This window comes from Melospiza georgiana, chromosome 3 (genome assembly GCF_028018845.1).
Source record: "Melospiza georgiana isolate bMelGeo1 chromosome 3, bMelGeo1.pri, whole genome shotgun sequence".
Classification (NCBI taxonomy): Eukaryota; Metazoa; Chordata; class Aves; order Passeriformes; family Passerellidae; genus Melospiza; species Melospiza georgiana.
In genome coordinates this window covers 102,513,466-102,532,970 of record NC_080432.1, presented here as the reverse complement: position 1 = coordinate 102,532,970, position 19,505 = coordinate 102,513,466, and the positions used below count along the sequence as shown (strand labels likewise).

The following is a 19,505-nucleotide window of genomic DNA, read 5'->3' as shown; positions in this document are numbered from 1 at the left end:
GGTTGGTGTTCAAGCACCAGCTGGCTCCTCACAGTACCCCAATTTCCCTAGTTTTTCCAACAGCCATCAAGCTGCCAGCCATCTTCCTACTGAAGAGTATGACTCTTGTTAGAACAAGTCTTTCATGTGTGATTAATCACACTAGATACTGGCACTGAGATTAGGAAAAGGAGCCAGCTTGAAGTCCAAGATGGAACAAGCAGCAGCTTAAAAAATGAAACATTACAAAGAATGCAACCTCATTTCCAAAACAGGCACAAATTAAGCATACCACAGCTGCGATACATCAGCACCCATGGTGCCATGCTTTTCATCTGCCACAAGACTGCTTATTAGGCATCAATTTGGAGCAGTACAGGAGTGGCTGGGTGCTAGCATGACATCACTTCTTATTAATAAATCTTAATATCCCAAAAAAAAGATAAGAACACAGAAAATACATGAGATTCATGAGGATGCCAGAATTTGCATGGTGGTCCATCTAGCAGCAGTGATTTTCCTAGCTTGGGCAACTTAATAAAAGGAGGTCAAAAAGTGAGGAGCAGGAAGGAGAGCAACTGAGGACTTCAAGGCAGACAACAGAAATTACAGCCCTTAACAGTTTTATCTTCAGTGACAAAAGACCTGAGAGGGGAGTCTAGCAGAGATTTCCCATTTCTGGGACTCAGAAAACAGAGATAATCCAAATATTTAGGCAAGACAGGTTTCAGGGAAGTGAGCAGAAAATACTTGATACTGTGGCAATGTTCCAATTCTGAACCTTCAATCTCACTCCTAAGTGGAAGAATTCACCAAAAAGTAGAGCTCATCACAAGGTTTCTCTGATACCATGAGCCAACTGCCAAGCTCATTTACCAGCTTCAACTCAAATTCCTCTGTTAATCTGAGATGGGACATAGATCTATCACAGAGCAGACTTCCCTTTAACCAGAAGCTGACAGTAAATTAGAAAAGACAGCAGTTGATGATTAAATTATTATTTTGGAACTGCTTTCTTGTGCCCAGAGCAGGTAACTGAAGGCCTTTGGTAGCAATACTCCCACCCCACAACACACAGATCTGACTTGCCATGTAGGAAACGTGCAGTGATTCAGAGACCCAGCACTGCCCAGACAGCAGCACCAACACAGCAGTCTGTCAACAGCTGAATGCATCCAACAAGGCTCTCAACCCTTCACAGGCATTACACACCTTCAGCTCTTGCAATAGCTACACTGTTCCAGCTTGCAGTACAGGCACCTGCTCTATCTCATGAACACACTTCCTTTAATGTGTCACTGAAATCTGAAGGAAGGCAAGTGCAGCTGCTGTTTGAGTCAGCTCAGCAAGTTACATCACCAGTTTTGTGTCCCTTCTGTACCAAACAAACTTCCTCAACACGAAACACTACAGCTGATGTAAGAAAGATTTCTCTGTCTCTGAAGAATTACCTGAGATTTTAATCCACCTCCTTCTCCTGATCTAAAACTGACCCACCCACTATTGCTAGCAAATAAAATTTTCATTTAAACACTCAGATTTAAGTTTATTCATACACAGTAAAAGTTCCACCTGCATATTAAAAACAAACAGATTAGAAGTAAATGTTTTATTCTTCCAACTAAATTCCAGTACTACAAGGGCAGTAAAACAATGATACACTGAAAAATTGCAGCAATAAACATTTGTTAAAGACTGATAGAATAAATAAAAACTACAAAAATGAGAAATCATATAAACCCATTCTTAACCCCCAAAAAAGTCATGGAATACAGAAATGCCCTCCTTCACTATTTCACAGGCAGTACTGTGGGCTATTTGCTTAAAATTGTCCTGGGATTACATTCTAACTTAACTGTGATTACATCTCTGTTGTAGTGCACAGTTATGAAAACCACACTAACTTCAGTCAGAAGTGTCATTCTACGTTTTTATTTACACAACCAGTGAAGGGCAACTTCTAGAACACCAGCTTTAATCCTTTACTTTTTCAAACTTATTAACATAAGAAGCCAAATTGTAATGATACAGCAAATGAGGCCACTGGTATTATTACAGGTAGCAAAGGTCCACATCCAGGTGGTACTGACATCAGGGAGCACTCCAAAACCAGTTGCTGCATAAGAGTGGTTGCCACTGACAAAAGCTTGAAATAACCTGTGTTCACAGGGGGGAAAAAATATGGCATTGCTGCAAGTCTTTACTGGGACAGCTTGCAACAATAAAACAGGGTGTATAGGGCAGCCCACATATGCAGAAAGTGTGATTCATGAAACATCTGGAAAGAGAAAAAAAAAAGAAGAGTTAATGACAGCACTAACAAGTATCAGCTCTGTGCAAATCTTCTATGGTAGTATCAAAACTGGTTTCAAAACTAAACTCCAGCATGCTATGGGAAACCAGGCCTAGATGTTTTAAACACAAGCTGCATTTTCTCTCACACCTCTCTTTCAATCTCAATACTCCATATTCTCAGTTCTGAATATTTTACTAGGGGCCTAGCAGCTTAACAGCAAACAATGGCCATTTAAATTATTGAACACTTGGTAATTCAATGCTGCTCCAGGGACCAGAAGAAAGAGATACTCACAACTGGCAGGCTGTTCTCCATATCGTCGCATGATCTGATCATGCGTGAACTTCACAAATGCGTCATATTGTTCTGCAAGGATGGAACATTGCAAGGATGAGGATTAAATTTAAATCCAGCAGAAAAATACTCAGGGCTAATTTTTATACACAGAAATCATACAAGCTAAACACACCCCCAAACTCGCAGTAGTTTTAAATAACTTCATACAGTTCATAGCTGCCATTTCTTTTTTTATCCTCCAGAACAATTAAGCTAATGGCCCCTTAATTAAAAGACTCTCCCATACAAACTTCTGTAAATGAAAAAGATGGCAGTAAACTCAAAGAGAATTATGCTGCATGTAACAAAGATCTCAATATACCTCACACTTGCTAAGTATCACACACTCTATTTTGAAGAAACGAAGTGTGCCCATTTTACAGATCCATAATGGGGGCAGAGTAGAAAACAAGGCATAAAGGTCAGTACTAGGGTTGGAAACATAATTTGTCTGCTTCTACCACTACCAGATATAAGAAAATTAATTTAATGAAATGGAAACACAAAAGTACAGGAGAAAGGGATTTGCTACAGAGTTAGAAATTGTATTTGCTGACTGCCAGAAAATCAAAAGCAAACAAGAAACTAAAAGGATGAAATGCTAAGTGACTAACTTTTGAGTAATTCTAATCACAGAAGCAGCTGCTATGGGAGACATACAGTTGACTGTGGATTGCATGAAAACAGTAACTGTGTCATCTGAAATGAAATTTTTATATGAAACATACTTGGCTTTGAACTAAGCACTGTTTGAACTGTTATCTCCCAGAAAGGTTATTCTTTCTATACACACATCCATACAAACACATTTGCAATATTTTATTCAGTTTTAATACTGCACTCATCAGCAGGATATCACCTTTCAGAATTAGGAAATTGAACAAGGAGAGTAATATCTACCAGATGCCGCTCCTCTCCATTCCCCTTCCTCCCTTGTGGAAAAATACATGTGCAGCAATGTGGGGTGTTCTGAGAAAAGGGCAAGGTCAAAGAAGGCAATCTTCAACCAAAAATGCAGTTAGATTTGTAGTGGTTCCTAGTCCCACAGGTTTGCCCCAATAAAGTCCCCATCCTCTTGCAGGGATGAGCTTCACCTTTGAAGTAAACAGGGTGTCAGTGATCAGCAAGCAGTGCAGCAGCAGCCCCAAAGGTGGGAGCACATTCGTTCATCCCTGCCCGAGGGCCCTGCGCTCACCGTGGCCAGCTCAGCTCCCCCCTGCCCACAGGCAGCACCTGCTTCCCTGCACTTCTGACCAGCAGCTCTTAGCAGCCCTGTGACTTCAGCCACACAACAAAACAACACAAAGAGCACACTGAAGGATCCAGTGCACTGAAACCCTTTCAAAAAGTAACACCAACTAGAATTTTTCCCAGAGGCATGCATTAAAGGCCAAAATCAAACTTGCAAATTAAGGTGGAAGTCAGCATACACAGCTGCTTTGTAACATCATCTTAGTTAGAATTAGGGCTTTGCAATTTTTTTTAAATCCAATTACTAAAAAAGCCCCGTTCTTGTGACGGTCAGATTGAGAAGTTAAGCAATCAAAAGGTAGGAGCAGCCTACAGTTAACTACTTGAGAATATAAGTGAACACTGCACAAATACTTACATCACTGTATCATATACATCCTAACTATTTTAAGTCAGGTGGCTAAATTACATGAACATAAATACAATTAAACTACTATAAAAGGCTGTTCTTCAGAAATTCTTTAAAACCTTTCAAGCTTGTGTTTTGCTAAGGCTCTTGCAAAACCAAGTTTGTGCTAACACAGCAGTTTCAGGTAACAGGCAGGAAGAGAAATCAGGGCATTACAATGATCTGAGTTTTCCATTTACCAAACATTTATTCTGCATGAAAAGCAACTCTGCTTGCAAGGAACATGGAAGAAGGAAAGAATAGGCAATATCTGGCTAACTACCTACATGACAACTCTGGTTCAGAAAATACTTTAACTGAATGTTTGCATCTTGGGTAACTTGAAAGAAGCTATTCAACTGAGATTTATTATGGAATTTCCAGTTAACATTTCCTTTGACTTCACTGTTTAACAAGGAGTATCACCTTACTGCATGAAGTTTAGAAAAGGATATAACCATTCTGTCAGCAGACAACCATAACTGGCCTTTCATGTAGGGAATGTCTAAATTCTTTTGCCAGTCTTTAAATTCTCGTATAACGTTGAAAATGTATTACTGGCTTAACACATGTGATGCAGTAACATGATCTTCCTAATTGCTCTTTTGGTGAGCACCATGGTAAGAACAAGTAAACCTAAATCATCTCACTAAACCACAACTCCCAGATAGAATTCATCCCCTCCCTTTCCCAAAAACAAACCAAACAATGCTCCTTTTGGGACCGAGAGACAGAGCACGTGTAACAAACTTGACAGAAGGGCTTCCTGTTTGTAAAGAACTACAAGCTTGTACTCCAAAAGTGTCTGGAAGAAATGTGAATCTATCTGGTCTTCAAATGGTTATGAATCCTGCTAAATGAAATGAATTTAAGAAAATACAGGAAATTACTCAATTCCTAACATACACAAATTAGGAGAAAAAGTTCTATAGAGTCCTAATTCATCAGGCTGAAGCAGGTTAAAAAAGAACAACACTGGAATGGAACACCAGGCTCCAAGCAGAAGTATGGCTTTAGTTATAGTTTTAAATAGACGCAGATTTAAGAGGGACACAGAAAAATTGCAATTTCTTACACAGATCAGCAGGTGCAGAACATGGACAGGATCTCGGGTGCAGAGACAATACTATCACAAGCAACCCACAAGCCTGGTGACTTTCTGCATGTGCATGCCTGTAAAAGGTTTTATTCCCACTTGAAGAGATCTGCCAACTTTAATTCTGATGTGTTTTCAGGTGGGAAGCACAACAGCTGTAGGTATTCAAAAGCACATCTGCAGAACAGTGTGCTCAGATTTTCATTATCATCACACTAGATATTAAATTAGACTCCACATCATACTGTGAAAGCACCTACCTCTGAATGCACAAGAATTTAGGTGCTCAAATGCTAGCAAGAGGCTTAGAAGTAAAGGATCTCAAAAACTGAAGAAAGGTCATATTTACAATGCTGACATTAGCGTGATCCTGATGGAAAGATAAGCTGGCATCAGGTGCCAAGAATTTCAGCTGAATTCTAAAAGAATTCAACATGGAGCATCAGAAAAACAGCTGAACTGACTCTCAAGCAGATACCAAACACTGCTAGCAGCAGTGTAATGGTAAGTACTGGGAAGAGAAAGGGAAATCTTAGGTACTGTCATCTTGCCAAATTCCAGAAAAAGGAAGTCAGTTCCCAAGCAGGAAAAAAACAAAACAAAACAAAACAGTCCTTCAAAAAGAGCTCTCTACAGGCAGTCTTTCTGAAGAAGAAGGGAATAAAAAAGGGAAATTGTCAATTCAGACACAGTAGCAAGAGAAAGTTCTAACTGAAATAAAACTGTCTTCACTGAGTAGCAATAAATAAGAGTCATACTTTCTATCCAAAGCAGCACAGAAGGAAAAAACCTATCAAAGGGAGTAAACATTTGTTCTGTCATGTATGCAACCCCATTCCTTCATCAGATTAGGTCAGAAAAAAACATACACTCTATAACAAAAATAAGAGAAGTTTTAAGCTTTCAAAATCACTCTGACTTATATTATTCTGAACTGTAAGATACCTGCAAGTTTTGTGGTCAAAATTTCTTCATACTCTTCACGGATTTTCTCTTCACGTTCTTTCAGCAAACGTTCACAGATCATTCCAACTTGTCTGAGAGTAAACAGGGGCTGTTCTTTTTTCAATGGTGATGATGCTGCAGATGAAGTACCTAAGAGTAAATATTTGGGCATACCAATTTACAATTACAAGTAGATCAGAACCAGTTTTTTATAATCAGGTTTTTTCACACTTTTTACATTAAAGGAACTTTACAAAACATTTGAAGATTTTGATCCTCGTAATTACTACTGAAGCAGGACTGGATGCTCAAAAAGGAAAACATCTGCAATGCACAACACTCACAACCATCAAAACCCCAGGAACATCATGCAAACACTGTGAACACCATTTACATGGCAGCTGCCACACACAAATTTAAGCTTCTATTATATATAAAAGTTATAGTGCAGTATATTGGTGCCAAGACAGCTGCTCTGCAAAGCCTATTACAGTATCAGTGACAGCAGGCAGGATGGTCTCCTGAAAACAACGCCAGGTTTTTGTCTGAACAATTTTTAAAATGCAAAGCTACCATCTTCCAGACCAACAAAAGCAGCAGTAACTAGTGGGAATGTGTCATAACACAACAGGTAATGGGGAGAACTATTTACTCAAATGGAATCTGACACAATAACAGAATACAGCACAATTACACACAATTTATGGCCAAAAAACAACAGTAACTGGTGACAAGGTGCCATAAACCACCAAGTAACTAGAAAAGTTGTTTACACAAGCAGAGTCTAAGAAAACATAGGAAAATTACACAGAATTATCTGAGTACCTGGCAAAGCTGGTCCAGTGAGGAGAAATGCATGTGGCTGTGCATCAGTAGAACAACAAGGATCTGTCTGCTGGAAGCTATTTTCTAAATGTCTTCTCTTCTGCATGCGTTTGTACTCCTGTTTTATGTTGTACAGAATTTGTTCTAAAAAGAGGAAAAAAACCAACAAAAAACCCTAAAATAATTATCTTTATATTTCACCATTTTGCTTGATTTCCACTCAAACATCAAATGCTGTAGATAAATAGCAGATGATAAAGGATAGGCAGACTGTTAAAACGTGACCTGCAAAAACAATGTCTTACCTAAGACATAAAACCATTAAACTAATTAAAAGAAAGGTAACCCAGGCTATTTTCACCAGGAGAACACCAGCAAAACTGTTCTTATTTGAGGTCAAGTATTGGCACCAGAGTACTGCTAACAAAAAAACCCCAGCATCCTAAAATTCAGGAATGATACAATGTGCACGGATAAAAATTTGTCAATAAAACTTATACTTGTATTAATTACCTTTGCTTCATATACTTAATCTTTCATTTAATCTTTCATTCCCACACAGCATTTATCACTCACAGAATTAAGAGTAACAAGACACTCAAGAATAAAACAGCCACGTGACATGCCATTCCTCTCTGCAGGCTGTCCTACAGGCAGCACAGTGAAGAGGAAAACACAATTCAGACAACATGCATTAAGCATCTACTGCTTAAAATATGAGAGCTGGAAACTGACAGGAAAAATACAAAAGCCTTTCACAACATTTTTGACAGTCTCAAATTTATCCAAATAAAACACAGTGGATGGATCAACGGCCTCTTTCAAAGGAGTATGGCAATATGTAGTGCAGCTTTTAATTGCAATGAATGAAGTACAGCAAGTTTTTAAATAATCTCATCTCCACTGTAGAATCATAAGGGAAAAACTAATCCTTGTAACAGAACTACCAATCCTGTGTGCCTTCTCTCTGAAATTCCACATACCAAATGGCTCTCAGGTGCATCAGTGGCATAACTGCATATCATCTAGCAATGTAAAATACTCAAGAAAAAAAAAAGGAATTTTCTATTTTTTATATTCTTCCTATAAAGAAATTTCCACAGATTCTCATCCTTTATGAGAACTCTTACTTTCAAATGCTTCAAGAAAAAATTACCTGCACAACTGGCTTCCAATGACACTTCTAGACTTTTTAGCAAGGACAACTTTCCAAAACTCAGCTACATATAAATTCAAAGGATCACGTCAGAGTTACAAAGGACTCCACACAGACCCTTCCTATTTCTGTCACATTTTGCCAATACAATAGCATGGAAACTTAAACCAAATTTTGTGTTTGTAATCCATGTGCTGCTGAGGTTCCATACCTGAACATTTCTGGTAAGGAACCATGTGATGCAGGTACCTTCAGCTACCACCTTCTCAGTCAGTGACTAAAGCCTCTGCTACACCAAGTGGAAGCAAACACAATTCTCAGTTCAGTTGTTTAAATACTGTCATGGTTCAATTCCATGAGTCAGTCTAGAGACTTCCAATTTACAAAAAGAGAGAAAACTGTTTTGAGCCAACAGGAGTGTGTGTCAGCACAGGAGCTTCTTGGATAATGTCCATTGATTAAGGACTGGATACCTTTTCAATCCCAAGCCTGCAGCTGTAAAATTTTCAACTCTCCAATGGGAGGTCAGTAATATGGTTCAAAGAAGCAGCAAATTCAGAAGAGAGTAATGAAACAGTAATAAAAAAGCACAGCAGGTAAATTAAGAGAAGAAACCACAAGAAAGTGGTGCAGGGGGATGGAGGATTCATACTTTCTGTAGGACAAGATACAAACACTCCTGCACAGTACCAAAGTAAGTAAGTAATCTTAAACCAAGATGCAGCCAGGCTTCCAAAATCAAACAGAATCCCATGCAGAGCTGATCATGTGCATACACACACCACTCAGAGAGTGGCCTAACAATATCATACCCAATGGCATTATGGTGGCAGAACAACACTTCTCAAAACCCAGTGCTCTTCTGGCTCCAGTGATACTGCACAATTCTGAATGTGAACCAAATCAGCTCCTATCATCATCTGTCCTGAAGCATGCTTACACTGTGAGAAACATGACTGCACCTATCCACACTGCATTTGTATGAACTGAAGAACATAATACACCATGACCATGCTTCACTATGATGAATACTTGGTCCTGGCCTTCAGAATACTTTCTGAACTCCATGTGAACTACAAAAAAGTCAGCCAAAATTCAGGTGTAACATCTTGAATAAAACTATTTTCTACACTTCTCCTTTCACATTTTTGCAGAAACATTCTCAAACCACATTAACCACCAAAATCATTAAGGACAAAAAAGCAAATAGATTCTGGTCAACTGATGAAACTGCAAGAGTTAAATCAATAATCATATGCTATGTCTCCTTCAGTCCTAACAAAACCTAGAATTTAAACAAGGAATAATTTAGATAAAATGTTAACATACCAGCCAGGATAGAAGGAGGAAAAGCAAGGGGGGAAACAGGGAGAGGAGGCAGAGAAATCAGGTGTGGACTTTGGGAAAATAATAACAACTAGGATAGAAATTAAGATTTGTGCACCAAAGATACATTACTCTATTCTGAATTATACTGAATTGTGGACAAGACATCTCAATGACATTACAGCAATTTCATCTACTTCTAATTTGGCAACACTTTTTAAATTGCCACCTTCAAATCTTGCTGTGAAAATCAAAAATCTCAAGAAACGCTACTGACATATCCAGGAGATCCCCATCCTGACAAAATCACTATAACAGCTGGCATTACTATGACTTCAGCTGAAGGTATAGAACTAAGCAAAGTTTAAGAGAAAGGACTATTTAAACATGACACTGACTACAGTGCAAGGAGAAAAAAAGCCTGAAATGTTAAGCACTGACTGAACACTTGCCAAGCATGCCCATAACCTGGTTTGGTAAATGGGATTCCTCCATTCAGACTAACTTAGAAGATTTAAGGCACAGCTGCTCAGCACAGAACTGGACTGCAAGGCATTCTCAGTACCTTGCTGAGAGCAGGCAAGGAGACTGACTCATCCCACACTTCCCATATCCACCTCTTATAAAAGGGAGAACAACAGCCAAGAAATGCAAGTTTAACATAGCACCAAACTTTCACTGACATCTCACATGAATGATGAGACCAGGAATGCTTCAAATTAAGCAGGCACATTTTTATATCAGCAAACACTAAGTAGACATTCTTATTAACCTACAGTAGCATAAAATCTTAGACTTAAAACTATTTCACTGTGAAGTGAAATGTAAGCCTGCAAATATTTATGAGTCATATTTAATGAAAATCTGAATGCCAAATGAAAATAATCTAATACAGTAAGAAAAACTGCTTAAATGCAGCAAGTTACTTCTTCCATTTACTGTTCCATTTTGTAATTCCACACAAATCTATTAACAACGTTTTTATAGCATCTCACCACTTGCAGGAAGCCATGAAATATTAAGGTAGTGCAAACCAGACAACTTCTGAACACCACCTATACAGCAGACATCCAACTGTAACGAATTTTAAAACTGACCCAGTTAAACAAAGCTTAGAATCAGTAGATCCAACCTACTTTTGCTTCCAGAAAACCTTCCTGCTTTTTCAAGTTCAGTTTTTCAACTTCTCCAGCTTCCAATTAGTTCTGACTGTTCTCTCTGCAGTGCACAACTGACTTAAAATGTGCACTGAACTGGTGTCAAATAGCAGAGTTTTTTTATGTGCCTCAGTGTGGAGGCCCAAATTGTCCTTTAAAAAATGACACGCATTTTAGTTACCAAATTATTTTATACGTAAAAAATTAGAACCTGAAAGTACACTCATTAAAGAAAATCTATCATCTGCTCTAAGACTATAAATTTTAAGTGAGAACTTGCATCACGTATATCACAACTTATTAGGTATTTTTAACAAAAGCTTTCATCCATCTTGAACATACACTGAAGTTCAAATCAGATATTGTACATTCAAATACATCCTACATTTATACAATGATAATATACAAATCATTTCAGACAATGATTTGATCTGAGATTACAAAAGGAATATATTTAATATGATGAAACACACATCATTGTGGCCTATCCTCAGTTTCTTCATAATCTCAGTGTGCCCCCTGTGCTCAGTGTTTTTTACTGGTTAGAGATGCCTCTGAAAGCACAGAGCTATTGAACAGGAAACACCAGGCACAGGTGCTCTGAGTGAAAACCAGACCTGAGAATATGCTGTAGCAGCAAGAAAAAGCCAGACTGCTAACACACAGAAATGAATTAGTACTTCATAAATAGCATTTCAAATTCAACATCACTATCAACCTCTACCAGTTACACAATAATCTGTTTTACACCCTGCTCTTTCAGGTTCAAGGCTAAGATAGAGAACGACAAATGAAAACTGTCTCACCATGACCACCGAAAGCATCAGGGATTCAGTGAAATATACCCAAATATCATGAAATACATGGATACTCTTTTTTTTTTTTTTTTTTTTTTTGCTGTGTACTGAGAGCATAAAGTTGAGTACACAGGTACTTTAAATTCTGCATAAACATCTTTCAGAAATTGAGATGCCATTTGCAGAACAAAGATTTCCAAATGAAGAGAGGACGAAATATGAACAGGGTAAATTAGACTTCAAGTTTGACATCTGAAATATAATTGTCACACTAATGGATTGCAAAGCCAAATATTCATTTCCAAGGAGTAATGTAGTCTTCCTACTTTCTTTAATTCATGATAAGAAGTCAAGTTAATATTTTTCAAAATTCTGCCATCTAATTACTTCACCCTGACCTGTAATTACCTAGAAATTATGTACAAAGAAAATGGCAGTTCAACTTAGAAAGTTTAAAAGGCAAACAATTATTTTCTTCATTTTAATAACTGCTTATCAAATATGAAGGTGCTGCTTGTTTCACCTGAAGGACTTTCTTCTTTGGGCTTGATTTTAAGCTATCAATTTCACATCACAGTTCCTGACTTCTCTCATTTAACGAAAGGAAAATTCAGCAAAACACACAGGAAGGTGACTCAATGTGCTGCAATCAGAGTAGCAGTCTTCCAGGCCTGAAATGGAACCTTTAGCTCAGGTTTCAGTTGGCAATGTCACCATTCAACATATGCATTCAAACTTGAACCACGCCTGAGATTTCTTCTTAGTAATCAATCAAAGCTATCCTGATGTCAGTGGCATACATCTTTAGGGATTTCAGCTTCTGTTAAAGCAAAACTGCTCCACCATCCTACTTCAAATTAACATAAAACATTTCCATTAGGCCTTCAACCTTATTCAACACCTGGTTGATGTAGCCTACATTCCTACTTTTGGTCACACCACCACACTACTGACATACAATGTTAATTTTAAGATGTCAGATTCCCCTAACAGCAGCACTGCAGCAGAGCAATGGATAAAGGTACTTCTCAGGGTTTTTTTCTACTTAACCAGGGAACCCTGGCAGAGACAGAAATTAAAACAACCCAAATATTCTTCTTACTCTCTTGCTTTAGTCTCAGATGTCAACGACTCCAGCCATGTTTCTCAATCAGGCACGTGAAGAGGTCAGTAACAGATTTATACTATTGGAAAGCATGCTCCCCCCCAACAGGAGCATGCCCTAAGCCAGAGAGAAAACACTGATAACGGGATAACATGGACACCTCACAGCCACCGACCACAGCTACAGAAGGGACAGAAGCAGCTTGCCACAGACCGGGGCACAGAGCAGGCCACCTCAGGAGATCCAGTTACTTCAGGTTTCAGGCTGACCAAAATTCTGGTTCTCTCACAAGCTGGATGCTCACATATGCATTAGCTCATTCTGCAAATGTATTATTTCAGGAAGTCCCAGTTCTACTGATCAAGGGATTGAGGAATGAAAAATAAATCAAGCAATGCAAAATGTATTAGACACAGCAATTACATCTTTCCCTTCACATAAAAAATTGTCACACTGCATTTATCAGACTTGCCATTGAAACAAAAAAAAGGGCTTCAACATTTTATGACATCTACAACCAAGGCTCTTAAACATTTACAGTCACCACAGGCATCTATACAGAAATTTCTCATATGAATTAAATTATGAAGTCCAGATGCAGCCATTACATGACTTTAAGGGGTGGGAATGCTTTGGTTTTTAAAATCCTAATGATTTCTGCAATACTGGAGCGCAATGAGAAACTTGGCATTTCACTGAGACAATTTAGCAATAAATACACATGTGGATAAGTTAACAAAACAGAAATTAAGCAGAAAGAGATGCAGCACTACTAATATGTCACATTCCAAAGCCACTGGATCTGTTCATTCAAAAGCCAAACCTATGCCTGGCCATTGCCTGACCAAGTTTCAGACAGAAGTAGCTCAGTTTGCTCAAGAGGCAACTCAAAGGTCGCAGGAGGACAGCCCACGGGAAGACGAACAGTTCCTCCTATCCAAAAAGGTCAAAGACATTTTCTAGCATTAACTTTGAAAAACTCTGTCAATTACATCAATAGCTTTGCAGACTTTTCTGTGAAAGAAAAAGGACATTCTAAAGGCAAATTTATCTACCTTCTATTTGTAAAGAGTCCCTCACAGGAGGCTGTTCTCAACAGCTCCACCCACTCTGGGTTTTAGTCTGCAACATTAGTTAGTTGCTGGGGAAGTGTTGAAGCAGATGAATATTTCAGATGGAGGAAAAATTGCATGTGCTCAAGTCGGTGGACTTTCAAATGATTTCATCCTTTTTGACTGCATAGAAGTCTTTTAAGTTCACCTCTGGTTTTGGATGAAGTGTGGAAAAAAAACTTGCTATGTCAGTCTGTCTTCAGTGTTTCTATGTACCAGGAATTAGGAGATTTAAATCTTCAAGATGAACATTATTTCTCCCTTGTCCCCCCCAATTTCTTTCAACTGTATTTCCCACTGTAGCTTCAATCTCAGAAATGTCCAGACATGCAGGTTTTTAACAACTAACCTGCCTATGAATTTAAAAAATTTAAGTGCAGTTTTTTCTTTTTTTCTCTCCTCTCCCAAACAATCTTTCATCCAGGTAAAAACTGAAAACAATGGTTCCAAAATCCCAACAGAGAAAAAATACTGCCAATGTTTTCTCCTTTCACCCTTAAATTCATTTAACAGCTTTGAAACAGAAAAGCATCCTCTGGACTTCAGAGGAAACCCAACAAGTGCATCCATAACACACAGGCAGCATCCAGATCCAGATGCAGTTATTCTGATTACACAAAACAGTCTCATTTATAGCTAGAACTTACATGAAACTCAAACTCATCTGTGGAATTCAAGCAGTAGAAAAATATTTAAGAGCAGCCACTCTTTCAAAACTAAACCAGTTTTACACCAGGCAGGTATGCTCTGCACTGCTTATAATGAACACAGTTTTAAAAACATCATTCTATATGCAAATAATGCTACTCAAAAATTAGCAAACATACCCATGAGTATGGCTCAAGCCAGTAAGCACAATTCCACAGAAAGTACAGATTGTAAAGCCACAATTACAGTTTGGCTGCCAAATTCACCGAGAAACTGGAAGTGACCTAACAGCTGTTCAAATAACCACAAAATATTAAAACACTCTTGTGAGAAATAAATTTCATCTTGAATAAGCCTATCCTCTCTCCAACAGACATTGGTTATTTGTCTATGACCACTCTATACAGACAGCTGCTTTCTCATCTGACTACCACACTGTATTCTCAGTTCCTCACACACCCCTCAATCCATCTGTAACATTCTACTTCCAGATAATTCATTTTTGAAAAGAGGAACGATGTGGTAAGAAGTCCTGGTGCTGATATGGTCTCCACTGTGTGAAGTTACAACATTACCAGGTCAGAGTATCAGAAGAAAAATGTTTAAGCATGAACTTAAGTCTAAGCATCAGGTCCTTTATATCCGGAGCTCTGACTGCATATGAACGTTCATTTTCATTACACAAAATTCAGACAGACACTTTTTAAGTGCTGGAAATCTAAGGATTACAGTAACAGGCTGAGAAAAGCCCAAGTCTAGTCAACTGAATTCTGGCTGTTGTTAATAAATTTCCCAACACAAAAACTAACACGGAATGGTGACTGGGTAACACTTTTTAAATCGGACTGGAATTCTTTTCACACATACAGCAAGATTTATCTGACCCGAATGCAGACATCTGCATCAGAAATGGTCATGTGAACTCATTTCAGAGTTAATGGAAAGCAATATATATTTCTGCAGCACACTAAGCCTCAACCTAAGTCAGAGCTCTAGAATAAACCATCTGATTTCTCCAAGTGACTACCAGGAAAAATGCTAACTATTAGTTCACAGGTACATTTACAAAATTAGATGAATCACAGACATCCTTTCAACAGGCCTCTAAAATTATGAGCTCTATTTTGCTTAGTGAGGGTTGAAATGAAATATATACAATGTGATAACACCACCAAATTCAACAGAAATTTAAAGCTAAGCAAGCTGATTAACAGATGCATTTATACCAGCACGGTATAAAGATTTTTTTTTTTCTGTAACGGAAACCACAGAGGGAGCTTTTAAGCAAAACCCATGTAAACGTGCACAACTTATAAATGCTTCACGTTGTGCTTAGGAGCATTCAAGTGCTGTAGGAGACATTTTGATTTACTGTCATTCACTCTTCATTATATTAAACACATTTTTTGTACATAAAATAACCCTTGTCTGTACACCAATCACCTTTTCACATGGATTACCACCTGCACCTCTGATTTTCTCAGGAGACAAAGAGGCCTGTATTTGCCCAATTTCGGTAACATTTCAGTTTTTACGCCCTTCAGAATGGTTAGAGTGGAAGCTTAGGTATTACCTCAAAAACTGCTCTAGGTTGTCTCTTCTGAAAATTTTATTGATTCGCCTCCTTTCAGCAATACATATTTACTGGCCAGACAATATTTATATCAAATATTCATAACCTAAGCTCTCCAAACCCCAAAGAAATCTAAAGAAAACACTGCAAAGAAGCAATACTTATCTTCTAAAATAATTAAATTAGGTCTGATTTTAAATATCTATTTCAAAGTACATGCAATGCCTCGCCGTACCAGGGAGTGCCATCCATCACAACTCTCATCCCAGACCGCTGACTCATTCAAGATCCTTTCCTAGAGGTTCAAAAAAATATCAAGCACTGATGCCAAGTTTTACTCTGTATGCCCTCTATATTTCCTCATAGCAATTTTTTATTATATGAGTAAAAGCGCTAAAAAAAAAAAAATGTATTGTAGGGTACCGTTTTACGAACTAAGAATATTGAAACAAGGCACTGTCCTACGTGTAGATGGCAACTGGAACATTAAAACTTAGTGCTTGGTAACCTAGAGCTAACTCGTGTTATAAAAGGGAGTACCCAACACAACAGGGGGAGGAATTCTGCTGCAACAACTGCAGAGGGTTTTTTTTCCCCTGCACACAAAGGACACGGGCACATCCGTACCTCGGCGCTACGGCCGAGCTGCACCGTCCCTGAGAGCAGCGCTGGGAGCTGCCCACTGCACTAAGCGTGGCACGGGCCGACCAATCCTCGGTGCCCAACCAAGATTCGCTCCTTTCTTCTCTCCCTACTCGCTGCTAAAAAGAACTCGGTTGATTTTTAATTGACAACCATTACACAAGCAGACCTCGAGCTTCTAGGGCCGCCGGTTGACTCATCTCTCGCACCTTTGAAAATGTAAAAGGGTTTCGGTCTTGCCCTGCGTCTCCCAGACGAGAGCAGGAGACCGCCCGATCCCATTTTATCTGCCCTAAAGGCAATTCTCACCCTTGCACACAACCGCTTTTAACGCTCGGGTTTCCTAGGGAACTTTTAAGGATACCACAGAATGGGTTACCCGGGACGATAGCCCGTATTAAGGAGCCGGGAAGTGGGATTACCCCTTTGTTTTATTCGCTTTTGCCTTTTCCCCCTGGCGTTTTGCGGGTGATGGATGACAGGCCGGCCTCCCCGCCCTGCCCCCCTCGCCCTCGCCCGATGTCTGAGCAGCGGGAGGAGGTGCGGCCGCCTCGACCCACCGATAATGGCTGCGAGGAAGGGACCGCCGGGGCCCCGCCGACTCCCGACCCCAGCCCTGTCCCCGCCGCCCCCAGCATTTCCGGAGCCCGACTCGCCCCTGCGGCTCTCCCTGCCACATCCAGGCTCCCGTGGTACAAGGAGGAAAAAAAAAAAAAAAAAAAAAAAGCCGGCCTCCTCCTTGCCTAGGATCGAGCTTTCCCCCAACAGCACCCCCATCCCCCACGCCGCTGGGGTGCCTTTCTCCAGGCTCATCTCACCCCCCCGCCTTCACCGACCCCTTTCCTATGGCCACCCGCCCGCATCGGCTCAACCCGCCCCCCCTTCTTCCTCCCCGTCCCTCCTCCTCCTCCCCCTCCTCTCCTGCTGCAAACGGCCATTTCTATTGTGTCTCTCGGTGCCAAGCCGAGCAGGGATCGCCCCGGCCGCTGCCAGCCGCACAGCCCGGCAGAAAATGGCTGGAGGGGGACGCCAGACCCACCCAACCCCCCCTTCTTCCTCCTCCCCGCCTTCCCGGCCGCCTTCCCGGCCCCCTCCCCGCCGAACTGCCCCGGGGGGGCTGCCGGGCGCAAGGAGTGCCGCGTCCCTCACCTGTGGTGAGCCGGGACGACACCTCTCCGAAGGGCGAGGGCTCCATGCGCAGGTATTTCTGCGGGGAGGAGGCAGCAGCGGCGAAGGAGGAGGAGGCGGCTGAGGCCGGGGCTGACAATGGCGCACATCGCCTTCGCTTCGGGGACGCCGGGCTCAGCAGCGGGTCGAAATCCAGAGTCCTTTTCAAAGTGGCGCCGCACGCCATGGCGCGGAGCGGCCAAGGGGGCTCGGAGCGAGGGGCAGCGGTGGAGACAGCAGCAGCCGGCCCTGCCCAGAGGCGTCTTCCCCGCTGTCTGGAGTGGGTTGGGGGGGAGGGAAGGGAAAGGAGGGGGCGGCTGCGTCAGGGCCGCCTCCGCCGCCTCCCCGCCGGCCTCTCTCTAGGGAGCGGCCCCGGCAGCGGCAGCAGCAACCCCGGTTCAGTCCAGCTGGATCTCCGCTCTCCTCGCCCGCTCCACCCTGCCCGGCCGGGACAAATTCCGCCCGCGGCCGGTGGCGGGACACGAGCAGTGCCGAGAGACGCGGTGCCAGTCCCAGGTGCGGGGTGCGGGGCGGCCGATGCGGGGCGATGGCGATGGAAGGGCCCGGGCGGCGGCGATGGCGGCGGCGATGGCGCTCCCAGCCGTAACCCCCGCACCAGCAATATGGCGTCAACAACAACGCCGCCGGTTCAAACGCCGGCCCCCCCCGTCGCAGAGGCTCACGGGACTCGTGGTTTCCCCGCCCTGCCCCACGCCACTCAAAGGCAGGATGGCCACTGGGGAGCTGGGACTACAGCTCCCGGCGTGCACTGCACCGGCAGAGTAGGCTTCCGGGGTCTGGTTTAAATCCCCCTTGGGAGGGTGCGGGCTGGGCTGTGGATGGGGGCGCGGTGGGACCCCGGGAAGGGCTGCCGGTCCCCTTGGGACGCGGGGACACAAAAGGGGCGATGGCTCTGTCCTGCCTCTCGTTAGCGCAGGTGGCGGGCGGCCCGGGCGGCGGATGTACGTCCGCGTGGCGCTTGTCTGCATGTGAAATCGGGGGCAAAGTGCGCTTAGTGGCCTCCATGGTGAGGGCAGAGCAGGGAGCGTGCGGGAGTCCGAGGTGGCACCTAAGGACACGCACGGAAAGGCCTCACGATGTCGGGATCTGTGTCACGGCGTAACCGAGTGGTTTCCTTGCAGTTGCATAAAGCAATAAAGCACATTCTTGCTTAAGGAGGGTGGTGAGGGAAGAGGTTCAAAGAACTATGAAGCTGCTGCTGGGAAGAGCACAGCTCTTTTCCTGTGCAGCTTCCTGATTGAAACAAACTGTGTTGCAGGTCACCACAGTGGGAAAGCTAACAGAAGTTTATAACCCCCAAAATATATGTAACTTCTATGTTTTCTGTGTCTAATTTTGGTAATTTAACCATAAACACGAAGACATGTTGTCTTTAAAAGGCAAAATTATGACTATGCTGTCATAAAGTTTTAACACTTTGCTGTTTTTTGCTTGTGTTCTGAAGTGTGAGCTAGACTTTCTGTAATGGTATAAAAAAAACCCACAAACCTTACCATCCTTTGGAAGCAGGATTTGCTGTACATGTTTGGTGTGTGGCATGTATTGTTAATTCACCCAAAGCAGCACCCAGGCAGACAAAACACCAATCTGGTTGTGCTGCTTCTGGGGTAGCTGAGGTTTCAGGTGGTGGGGTGACCTAGCACAGCCTTCCTTCTCAACAAATGGTTTGTTTTCTGAGACAGATA

General features: G+C 41.7%; 1 protein-coding gene across 2 annotated transcripts; it reads right to left on the bottom strand.

The window, feature by feature from the left end:
* Nucleotides 1-1,498: 1,498 nt before the first annotated feature.
* Nucleotides 1,499-18,422, bottom strand: AKIRIN2 (akirin 2). 2 transcript variants are annotated; one of them, XM_058020553.1, is made up of 5 exons: nt 17,782-18,422; nt 7,117-7,260; nt 6,292-6,426; nt 2,570-2,641; nt 1,499-2,257 (listed from the first exon to the last, which is right to left on the bottom strand). In XM_058020553.1, the coding sequence occupies exons 1-5, from the start codon at nt 17,984-17,986 to the stop codon at nt 2,247-2,249; spliced, it is 567 nt and encodes a 188-aa protein (XP_057876536.1). In that variant the 5' UTR covers nt 17,987-18,422; the 3' UTR covers nt 1,499-2,246. The 2 variants fall into 2 exon arrangements, with proteins under 2 accessions (XP_057876536.1, XP_057876535.1); XM_058020552.1 differs by having other exon boundaries at nt 6,292-6,441; nt 17,782-18,420.
* Between the last annotated feature and the right edge of the window lie 1,083 nt (nt 18,423-19,505).

What these genes read in the sequence shown, in the direction of transcription:
- AKIRIN2 (XM_058020552.1), bottom strand. Translation starts at nt 17,986, where the DNA reads ATGGCGTGCGGCGCCACTTTGAAAAGGACTCTGGATTTCGACCCGCTG. An exon ending in GTCGTCCCGGCTCACCACAG is followed by an intron (nt 7,261 to 17,781) that starts GTGAGGGACGCG and finishes TCCTCTTTTTAG; the next exon opens with AACAAATTCTGTACAACATA. An exon ending in TTTGACCACAAAACTTGCAG is followed by an intron (nt 2,642 to 6,291) that starts GTATCTTACAGT and finishes CCATCCTTGCAG; the next exon opens with AACAATATGACGCATTTGTG.